Source organism: Xenopus laevis, chromosome 4L (genome assembly GCF_017654675.1).
Source record: "Xenopus laevis strain J_2021 chromosome 4L, Xenopus_laevis_v10.1, whole genome shotgun sequence".
Taxonomy (NCBI): Eukaryota; Metazoa; Chordata; class Amphibia; order Anura; family Pipidae; genus Xenopus; species Xenopus laevis.
In genome coordinates this window covers 55200307-55212123 of record NC_054377.1, presented here as the reverse complement: position 1 = coordinate 55212123, position 11817 = coordinate 55200307, and the positions used below count along the sequence as shown (strand labels likewise).

General features: G+C 38.7%; 1 protein-coding gene across 2 annotated transcripts; it reads left to right on the top strand.

Moving 5' to 3' along the window:
- Positions 1-26: 26 nt before the first annotated feature.
- On the top strand, positions 27-11817 carry utp4.L (UTP4 small subunit processome component L homeolog). 2 transcript variants are annotated; one of them, XM_018256412.2, is made up of 17 exons: positions 27-126; positions 1914-2074; positions 3267-3458; positions 3687-3771; positions 3861-3950; positions 4775-4986; positions 5061-5232; positions 5306-5397; positions 6675-6771; positions 6880-6944; positions 7371-7493; positions 7713-7881; positions 9724-9830; positions 9974-10069; positions 10150-10335; positions 10686-10796; positions 10955-11817. In XM_018256412.2, exons 2-17 carry the CDS (start codon positions 1916-1918, stop codon positions 11069-11071), a joined length of 2073 nt encoding a protein of 690 aa, XP_018111901.1. In that variant the 5' UTR covers positions 27-126; positions 1914-1915; the 3' UTR covers positions 11072-11817.

The window sequence follows — 11817 nt, the reverse complement described above, 5'->3', positions numbered from 1 at the left end:
ATACAACACTCTGAATCTGGCGGCAGCTCGCACGGAGGCGGGGTTAGCAGTACTACGCATTTCCTGTTCCGGGTGTCTATGGAGTCCACGTGAAGAAGGAGAAACGCGTGAGAGGAGTTTAGCCCTGTGAGGACCAGGTAGTTTAAACACTTATTGCTACTTTGTCTATGAAGGAGATAGGGAGCGGGGATATGTTCTTATGTAAAGCTATTTATGTGATAATCTGGCACAGTTCTTTTCGGCCCTACAGCGAACGTTTACAGAGCACTGGCCATTAGGCTTACAATCCTCACACCGGAGCTTTACTTTTTATTCGGCTTCGGCGGTGGCTATAGGGTGTTAGGCTGCTGGTCTGATGTGTAATACAGAATACCTGTACATCCTGCAATGTAGTGCTATAGCTCCCAGGGTTGTATATAGGACATTGGTTCCCTGTATTAAAGTGAAGTGTGTCGGTTCTAAGGGGAGTTTAAGTGGATTTAGAGTCCTAGACACATTCAGAACATCTTTCCTCATATAGAAAGGGCTGCTTGTTAGTATTCTGTGTGTGTTTATATATAATCTACAGTCTGGTCATTTCCCTATGGGACCAGACTGTAAATTATATCCTTATAAACGGCGCGTTCTGACGTCAGAACGCACCGTTTATAACAGGGGCCCCAGGCTGCCGAATTTGACGCAGCTCGTTTGAATTTGACGCCGTGCGTCCGATTTTGACGGCGCACGTCCGGAATGGGCGACCAGAATTTCGACTCCGACCCCCCCCACAAAATGTAGATTATAATGCATAATGTACCCCCTACTAGAAATTTATAAAGATATCAGAAGTCACCTCGGAGTTATGTGGCCTGCAGCATCGTGCTTTTATATGGTCACATAACTCCTCGGTGACTTATAATATCTTTATAAATTACAGTAGGGGGTACATTATCCACTATATAATACACAAAATCCATGAATATCTTGTAAATTATATCCTTATAAACGGTGAGTTCCGATGTAATTTCTGTCACATGACTCACTGAAACTTGTGTATTATAATAAATAAAGTACCCCCAGTTGCAAAATATGAGGATATTAGAAGTCACTTCGGAGTTCCATGACCTGTATAAAAACACTCGGCCTTCGGGCCTCGTGTTTTTATAGGGTCATGAAACGCCTCGGTAACTTATAATATCCTTATATTATACAAGAGGGGGTACTTTATTTACTATATATATATATATATATATATATATATATATATATATATATATATATATATATATATATATATATATATATATATATATATGTGTGTGTGTGTGTGTAGTTACTGGTGATGTTCTGCAGTGCTTTACAGAGATTATACAGCATAGACAGAAGTCCCTGTCGCAGTGGTGCTTACACCACAAATCTGTGGACCATATACACAAAATAATTAGTCAAGTGAAAAATGTATATTGGATTTTTTGGTCAATGCGTTCAGTGTCACACTGGGACACCAGGGGCCCACTCAAAAACCTTAGACCAGGGGCCCACCAAAGAACCATAGACCAGGGGCCCACGCAGTACTATTATTTATCCTCTACTCATTCAACCTCTATTCTTCTAGTCTCTATTCTTTATATACTATAATCTATTATTCCATTTATTTAGCCTCTTTGTTCTCATAGAAATAGGGAAAGGCCATGAACTAGGCCTAATGTTTAGCAGCACAAGGGCCCACTGACACCTGGGCCAACCAGGAGTTTTCCTGGTTTCCCAGTGGGCCAGTCCGACACTTAATGCGTGGCTTGGAATGCTTTCTCCATCCTCTGTGCAGCCTCTCAGACTTAGCCTATGTCCATATGTTTATTTTCATGCATATATAGCTGTTGTATGGATTAAGAAAAATGATGTTCATCAGATGTCCCTTGATTTGTTACCTCCAGACATGGGGGAGTTTAAGGTTCACCGTGTCCGGTTCTTCAACTATGTCCCATCTGGCGTGCGCTGTATGGCCTATGCAGAGGAGAAAAACAAGCTCGCCCTGGCTCGAAATGATGGTTCTGTGGAAGTTTTCAATTTTTCCTCTTTTTACTACCAGGAGAAGGTATGTTGCCTTTACAGACAAGGATGTTGCTATTTGTTTGCCTGTACAGGGTGCTGCTACCATGAGTTGAGAATCTTGCCCCAGGCTGCAACACCCTGCAAGTTACTAGCGGCAGCAAAAACTTAAACTATAAGTGCAGAAATACTATTTTTTAAATCTGAATATATGCTATGCTAGTGCAGAAAGCACTATTGGGGAGCAAAGGGAGGGGACAGTCTGAGGGCGGGACAGGTACTAGATCAACTGTGGTGTTTCTTTTTTTTTTTTTTAAATCGTATTTATTGCTTTTTTGACAAAGAAACACTAAACAAAAAAAGAAAGAAAAAATAATATAAGGCATTAAAGTAACCTGAAATACCATAAAATAAAATTCATACAGTCTCCTGTTTCTTAATTGCGGAATCTATGTTGGTATAGTCCATGTCCTGCTTGTCATGTCCGGGTGCACACATAATAATTAGAGTTGTATATATCAACAGAGTTTTTTAGGAACATTCCTTAGAGTCTGGTGAATCTAGCCAGGAATGCCATATTAGTTAAAATTTGTCTATATTACCCCTCTGTAAATACATCAGGCGGGCTATAATAGTGTGTTCCCTTAGTAAACTTTTCATTAATACTGGGGTAGTCCTCCGAAATCCATTTCAGAGCCACACATTTTCGTGCCAAAAACATTGCTTCTCTTATCAATACAAGAAGATTGTGTGATTTAGTGATTGGTGTGACCACACCCAGCAAACATACCTTGGGGGAAGCAGTAGCCTGCAGCTTAGTGATTCTGGTAAGATCTTTGCTCAGAATGTTGCAACTGTGGGACATGTCCACATTAAAGGGATACTGAATCGGTTAATAGTGCTGCTCCAGCAGAATTTTGCGCTGAAATCCATTTCTCAAAAGAGAAAAGAGATTTTTTTATATTCAATTTTGAAATCTAACATGGGGCTAGACATTTTGTCAATTTCCCAGCTGCCCCTGGTCATGTGACCAGGGGCAGCTGGGACATGTTTTTCCATGACAGTATACCTTTAAGTGAAAAAAAATCGGTGCCATGTGCTCGACATTTTGGGCCGCAATCATCCGGCTTCAATTTGGCCTTGTGCATTCAGATAGGGGTAATGTATGCTTGGTGTAGTATAAGCATTTGTGAACTATGGTGTTTAAGTGACATTTGTTTTCCCTTTATGCTGTGTAGACGATTCCTGGTGATGCGAGTAGATCCATAGAGTCAATATGTTGGGCAGCTGGCAATAGACTTTTCACTGCTGGTCTCAATGGAGAGATTACTGAGTATGACCTTGAGAAACTTTGTGTTAAACATACACTGGATGCATATGGTGGTCCCATATGGAATATTGCTGCTAATGCCAGCAGTACACACCTTGCGGTAAGTGCAAGCACCCATCTTGTAACATCATATTCTTTAGAAACGTAATAAAAATGCTCCCGTACTATGCGAAATTATCCAAAAACACTTAATGCTGAATATTTATGATCTTCTATAAAAAGATCTTGTATTGTTTTATTGTATCATTTACAGTATTATACCTATATTTAGTGCAAATTTGCAGAAAGTTTTTAGTTCCTGTTGTCATGATTTTTCTGTATCCTGCAGGTGAGCTGCGAGGATGGCTCTGTTAAGTTGTTCAGCATTACATCTGACCATATTAAGTTTGAAAGGAACTTGGACCGCCAGAAAGGTGAGGAATCAGTGCTAATTGCATACTGACAGATTTTGACGTTTCAACTTACATCTACAAATGTAATTTTTCTCTATTCCTCTTTATAGGTCGTTTACTCTGTCTTGCTTGGCACCCCCTTGGTACTCACATTGTTACAGGCTCTGTCAACAAGATTCAAGTTTTTAATGCCTCAACTGGTAGGTGTGAGTGGCCGGTCCATGGTAATCATACTGCATGAAATAATTATGTTCCTCTAAGTTCTATAGTTTAATAACCCTCCCCTTAGATCAGTTGTCCCCACACTATGTGACTAGCCTGGGGCAGTGGCAGATTGACTTTGCCTGATAGCCACTTAGGGTGAGATTTGTGGTAATCTATACTTGTTATTCTCGATAACCCTGAAAGCCCAACTATAATGTCAGTTTGGATGAGATATGGAGTTGCACTTGTTTGCTGCCTTAGATATTCTTGGAACTATTCATGCAGGGTTGATTGAGCAATGTTTCCCATCACCCTTCTAATCTTGTTATGAGCTGATGGGTGAGCTGAACAAAGGTTGGTCATCCATAGGGGCCTCACCCAAAAATGTCTGGCAACCACTGGCTTTGATGTTTAGCAGATCATTTGTTAATTTAGTGCAGATGACCACATTGCCAGGCCTGTTGGGGAGAAAATGTTGACAGTCTGCAGTAAACCCCAAGCCAGGGATTAACCTTTTTCCTGTCAATAGCTGCCCTGCCCAGATCCAATAATTTCTTGTGAAGATCAGGGTCAACAAATGTATGTATGTATGTATAACTTTATTTCGCACTACTGGTATACACAGAACTGTACATTTTTATAATACAGTAAAAACACAAATAGGGACGAGAAGTAGTGCGATAAATAGATTAATAAAAACAAGTGACGTGCTAAGAGACAAAGGAGGAAGGATTTCTCTGCACTGTAGAACTTGGAATAATGCACTTTTAATTATGATTTGCTGTCCATCTGTTATCTCTTGGTCTCTTTTCCATCCTAGGTCATCTACAGCATGTCCTTAAGCTTGACAGCCGACCATTAGCTGGACGCAAACGTGAATGTGTGGTGTGGAGTGTGGCAGTATTATCCAGTGGAGATATTATCAGTGTGGATTCTTCAGGGAAACTCCAGTTCTGGGATTTAGAGAAAGGGACACTGATTCACACACATTCAGTGGCCAACTGTGACATCCTATCACTTGCGGTGTCAAAGGTAATGCAAACAATTTTTCAAATGTATTAGACGATGTTCCCACTGATATATTTATAACACCCATTGTGTAACAGGCAGAAGACAGCCTGGTGGTGGGCACAGCCGAAGGTGTCCTGTTCCAATATCAGCATATAGCGTTGAAGGCAGGTGAATCTGAGAGACAGTGGGTGCGCACCAAACCATTCCGCTATCATACACATGATGTGAGAGCAGTGGCACACAGCAGCACAGCCATCATATCCGGAGGTACGCACACTTCCCACCTTAAATCTCTGACAGTTATGTTCTTCTTCGGTAGTTAATCCCTTTTTCCTCTTAGGTGTAGATGGTCATCTTGTTATCCGTTCCCTTATGGAGAAGATAGAAGTAAAATCGTATGAAGCTGCATTGAGAAAAATCACATTCCCTCATGTGAGTCTTTTGGCTGTAACAGTTCAGTGTGACATCAGCATAAAACTAAAAAAAAACAATATTATATACAATCTTCTATTTGAACTTGCTACTATTTGCACCTATTTAAAAGGGTTGTTCACCTTTTTTCAGTTGTTGTTTTCAACAGCTGCCTATAATTGATTCTACGTATAAAGAAAAAGATAAGAAATATTTCAACTTGTGTATCAATTTACAACATTTTACATGGGCCAACATTGGATCACAAGGATAGGGCTTTGCAAACCTGTCAGCAGACTGGTCTACAACCAGGGCAGTCCTCAGCCAGTAGCATCTTCCTGCCTGCATAATTTCTTATCATACATTGGTCAAGCAAGCCATAATTGTGCCACATACCTGGGCAAATAGATTGACTCCTTCAAAAGTCAGCAGCCTATGCCAACTCGTGTTTCGGCATCTTGATATTCTTTTAACTTGTTTGTCAATTATTTTTAACTGGTCAAACTTCATCATCACTTCATGTGTAGTTTTCAAAATGGAAGACATGTTGTTGCACCTTCTTTGGCTGGTTAGGGATCACCATGAAAATATGTTTAGGCAGTGCCATGGAAAAGAAACAATACATTCAAAACACAAGCTGACTACTTTTGTTTGCAAAGGATTCGGGGGTTCTGAAAAATAGTGGATTCATGCATACCTAAATTCAAGCTATGCACATGGTGTGTCTTTTGCAGATTGCATTCTCTTGTTTATTTTTATTCATTTTACACTGTATCAAAAATAGTAATTCTTCTATGCTTAAACTGATCCATGCTATCTAGATGTCAGTTGGATCAGCCTGGTTTGGCTCAATGTATAGGTGGCAAAGGTTGCAGTCGCCAAAGAAGCTGATCTTATGTTTTATAGGCATACTTTAGTCACTTTTATGGCCTATTACTTAGACCACAGCCACCTGGAAAGTCCTAGTAGTAGACAGTGACGTTTTATTATTATTATTATTATATAAAAGTAAATCCGTAGTAAAGGAACTAAAAACACTGAGGTATTAAATTGTGTAACTATGTATCTAAACAGAAAATAAGTGCCATGAGTAAAAATAACAAGGAGCAAAAATAGTAACATCTGAGAATTATGAAATTCTTTGTTTCAATTTAACACAAAATATATGCTTTAATCGTTTTGTGCTCGTTTTGTGCTTTGTTGCCCACATGCATTTTTTTTACCATTTTTCACGTTTTTATTTTCTCATATGTTTTTATCTATCATTATGGTAAGTGGGTTATATCCATATTTTGCAGTATCCCCTGGTATCCTGTGCACAAAAAGCTGGACGATTACTGTTCCAGTTCCCAGAACATCTGGAGCTCTGGCAGCTAGGAAACACAGACATTTCAGGTATGGCAGGCTGAGATTAAGTACAGGTAGGTAGGTAGGTTTAGATTCTGTGTTCGAGCAATCGCTGTATGGTCTACATATCTTTATACCTACATCTCTTTCTTCAAGGAAAAGATGGGGATGTCCTCCCTTTGAAACAGACACAAGAACTTCTTCTGAAGCTTAAAAGAAAGGTGAGGAATATAAACTAATTAGGTATGATAGAAAAAGGGATCTATTCATCTTACAGGTATAGAATCCATTATCCGGAAACACAGAAATCTAAAAAGCTCAGATTTACGGGAAGGCCATCTTCCATTGACTCTGATGTTAATCAAATAATTCTCATTTTATTTTTTCATATAATAATAAAACAGTACATATAGGTATAATTAATCTTAATTGGAAGCCAAACAATCCTATTGGGTTTAATTAATGGTTAAATTATTTTTTAGTAGACCCCTTATTGGGAAAACCCAAGGTCCCAAAGCATTCTGGATAACTGTTCCCATACATGTATTACTATACTTCTATGAAAAGGTTAGAAACTGCATATATCTGCATTAGGTAAATAGGATTGCTTTGAATTCACAACTCAGACTGACTGTGCCTCTCTTCAGGGTTCTGAAAGTATCCGTTGTAGTTCTGTGTCTCACTGTGGGTCCTGGATTTGCTACGTCACCTCCTCACAGCTTTACTTGCATCAGCTGAAATGTGAAAAGGAAAGTCTGAGCCTAAGCCGGGTGAGAACTTATAATATTTTAACCTTGCAGAGGTAGGGTTACTAGATCAGAATTTTAAGAATATTGGCAGCAATTCTTGCAAAATATCATACCCCCAATAAGATCCTTATAATAATTATATAACTCAAGTGTTTAAATGGTACCAAGCTCATTAGCACTATGACATGCACTAAGAAGATTTACTTTGGTATACTGATGCCCATCTTTTTCATCTCACAGGTACACAAACTCCCTCAACTCCCCTCTGCAGCCTTAAAACTGTTGTTCAGCCCAGACTCCAAGAGACTGTATGTTGGATCAGAAGGAGGATGCGTGCATGTTCTGGAGCTTTTAGACGGCACTTGCAAACTTGGCCCAACTCTGAAGCCACCTTCTGAATCGGCAAACTGTAAGCTAATTAAGGACTTGTAGAATATTGTGGAAACTAAGGATACTGAGCCCAGAATAACTGAGCAATGTGTACATAAAAATAAAATAGCTATGAAACGCCTACTTTTCTTCCCCTTTTCCAGGCCTGTTGGCCTGAGCCAGTGTATAATAACCTACCTTTTATAAACTAACCTACTACTATAGAAGCTGTCCCAGAGATTATTATAAAAATATGGTTTTTAGGTATAGAGACACCTATACTAACGTTTCTTGTACCCCTAGGTGTACTAAAATTTCATGACCATTAACTGACATTTAATAATAAAATGAAACATTACACACAGGCACATTCAGACTTGCAGTACAGCAACTTTAACAGGCATAGTATTTAGTTTTTTCCAAACCACATTGATTATGGAGATATTTTGATCTTTATAATATCTTATCAAGGAAGTAAGTTATGTTCCAGTGTAAGATTAAATGTGTTATTAACTATACTCATTAATTGAGAACTAAAACACTAACAAAAAAAAAAAAAAAAAAGGCTAGAACTGCTGGTCATTATGTTTTGTGTTTCTTTACCAGCCCAAGGTAACTACAGCCATTTGGCAGGGAAGATCTCTGTCTACAAAGATTCCCCAGTAGCTCCTCATCTTCTTTTCTGCTGATTCACTGCACATGCTCTGTTCTGCTGTCACTTACTAAGCTTAGGGACCCACTCACAATATACAGTATATATATAATATAAATGCACATGTACAATTAGCATCAGAATTGAATAATCTGCCTTGTAGCATCAGTATATATTCGAGACCAACCTCATTTTCTGTTTGATAATTTGTGACAACCCCTAAGCTTAGCTGCTCAAATCACCCCAAGCATGCGAGTGTACAGACACTTTCCAAGATGGTGACCCCCTGTGACAAGTTTGAAGTCCTGGATCATTGCTGCTATTGAGAAGCTGAAACTTTAGGCTGGTGCAATAAATTCAGTATATAAAATATTGCATTTTCAGCCATATTCATATTTAGGGTTTAGAGTGCATGCTTGCTGACGAAGAACATAACATTGCGGGGCAGGGTACAAAGTTGCTATATGAAACAATCTGTTACAACTGTTAGATGGAAAGGCTGGGGATTAGTCTATGGAAGCAGCAGGAATTCCAAAGGTTTGTGGTGAAGCCAAGTGAAAATAGAATGGTTAGCTGAAGAATATTGTATCAGAGTGGTGGGGTTGAAGCTTATCAGTGCAGGACTATTGAGTTGCTGGTTTTGGTTTCTGTACAAATATTGGTAGACTTAGAGGCTTCTTGCCATGGAATTACTAACACTGTTAGTTGATGAGGTATCACAAGTCAGGATATAGTATTGCTTTGTAATAGATAATGTAGCTATCTGCTGAAATTCTTATTTTGCATTTTATTGGGTTGGGTGGCCCTTGAGAGTCAGGGAAAATTTTAATCAAGTAATATTTTTTTGACTACAACCCTGTTGTTGCTAAAGCTACTACAGTTCCTAGCCTACATTGGCCCTCAACATTATGTCATTAATATGCTGTGGATGTGATGTTTTGCATTAATTGAGTAAAGTATTGTGTGTAGATCCTCTTTAGGGACTGTGAGATAGCATCTTATTGGTTTGCTACAGGCTTTTAGACTGTGGAAATGGGTAACCAGCAAGCAAACCTGTGCTACTTTTTGTGCTACCACTGAGGCCTGTTAGATGTGTTGCAGAAGCATGGGTTTCAGGGCTGTCTAGCTAGGGCTATCCTACATATAGTTACACTGTTATAAACATTTGGAGGAAGAAACTTAAAAAAAGCATTGTTGTCCCTTTTTATAGACATGTATTTTTGTCCTCAGGTTCTTCAAGTTCTGTACATCTCATGGCTGCAAGTATGAATGGAAGCTTCTTGGCAGTGGCTACCCCCAGCTCTCAGATTGATATCTACAACATAAAGTTAATGAAGGTGGGAACTAGAGACTTGGTTGGCAATATGAATATATACTTATTTGTTTAGTCATATGAAACAAAAATCCTATGTACCACTCATTGGAGTCCTTTCTCTGAATTGTGATTTATTTACATGACTCCTATCTCTTGCTTTTGCAGTACGAGTGTTCTGTTCCTCGGTACAACTATCCTCCTAGTGCAATTAGTATCCACCCAACGACAGAGAATCTTGTGATTGCTTATGCAGACCAGCAGGTTGGTACCTTATCATGTCTGTGGTTGTATTTGTAAAATGTGTGTTTTTCCTTACCTGCCCTTGTTCTTCCAACACATAGCTGATGGAGTTCAATATTACCCAACGCCAGTACACAGAGTGGGGCCGCAGAGTCCTCAAGAATGGGCTTCATCGTGATTGGCTTGAACGAGACACCCCTATTCTTGCCATTTGTTTTAATCCATCAAGGCCTGAGGATATACTGATGCATGACAACTACATGTTCTGTGTCTTGGACAAGTCACTGGTAACTATCCATATAATATTAATGTTGAGCAGCATATCATTAATATCATTTATAATAGGAGCTGTCCTCTTATTGTACTCATGGTTAGAACAGCTGCATATATTTATTATTATATATAATGATCCTTAGAATTTAGAAATAAGTATAAAAACACAAACGGACAACACTTCCCTAGACAGCATGTCGTTTTAGGAATAGGCTGAGCATGCTGAGTAATTTGTTTATTCTCTGAAGATAATAGGACTGTATAATATTGGCAAATATTGGACATTAGAACACTAACTGTATAGAAATCTCCAAGTACCCAGCATTGTTTCTCTTAAGATTAATATTGTTGTGTTCCTGCCCAGCCACTTCCGGATGACAAAACACCACTTGTCAACCAGATCACGCTAAAACATCTTTCTGAGCGTGAACAAAAGAGCCAAGCACATGCTTTTAAGATTACAAAGAAGTTTCAGGTATGAACTTTTGCCCTGCTTGACTTTTCTTTTTTTAACCTTAATTTGACTTTCTGTACTAATCACTTTCTAACCTTATCCATAACTTCCCTTGCTAATCCTTTACCAAATACCAAACGTATGCTATATTGACTCTGACACTCTTTCTTTCCCTACAGCCACTTATGTTTATGGACTTGCTCAGTAATGGAGATCTGGTGCTGGTAGAGAGGCCATTCAGTGACATTGTAGCTAATCTGCCGCCTCCAATGAAACAGAAGAAATTTGGAACTTAAACATGTACACCGTTTTCCAAACCCCTTTCACCTCAGTAAGACTATGCAAAAGTTTTGCTCAGCCAATTTTACCTCCATGTTGGAGTTGTATTCTTACATCTACCCCTCCCCAATTCCACCAAAGGAATTGCACTGTCAGAAGAAAATATTCTTGTCCTTTTGACAGGACAAGAAAAACAATAATGAGATGGAGACATAACCTAATAAGACTCAAAGCCAACACAGCTACAGTGCATCCAGAGCCTTAAACATGGTTTATAGGACCTTGTGGAAAAACTGTTTTTTTGTGTTCTGTACTGTTTCAGCAGTGTCCGTAATTATCTCATTTATATTGATTTAACTCCAGCCATCAGTACATATTTTACTGCTTCCTCTTCTTTAAAATATGATACTTATACAGGTATGTGAATAACCACATATTGATTATAATAGAGATGGTGGCCTGAAATTTGTTTCAAAGGGGAGACCGAATCCTAACATTTCCTAACCCACCTAATTTTTGTTTTTATTAAGATGGTGAGTTGAGACATTAGGACAAAAGGCAAAATATACTATTTTGCCTTTGAGACAAAATTAAATGCAAAATGACTATTTGTACAAGAACAAACATTGTATTGTTAAAGCCCTAGTGTGTATTGCAGTGCATTAACATGACAAATTATACTTGATTAGCTCCATTGCTAAACAGCTCAAAAAGGAGGGAAAATGACTCAATTACAAAATTAAAAGTGGTGATATTTATAAAA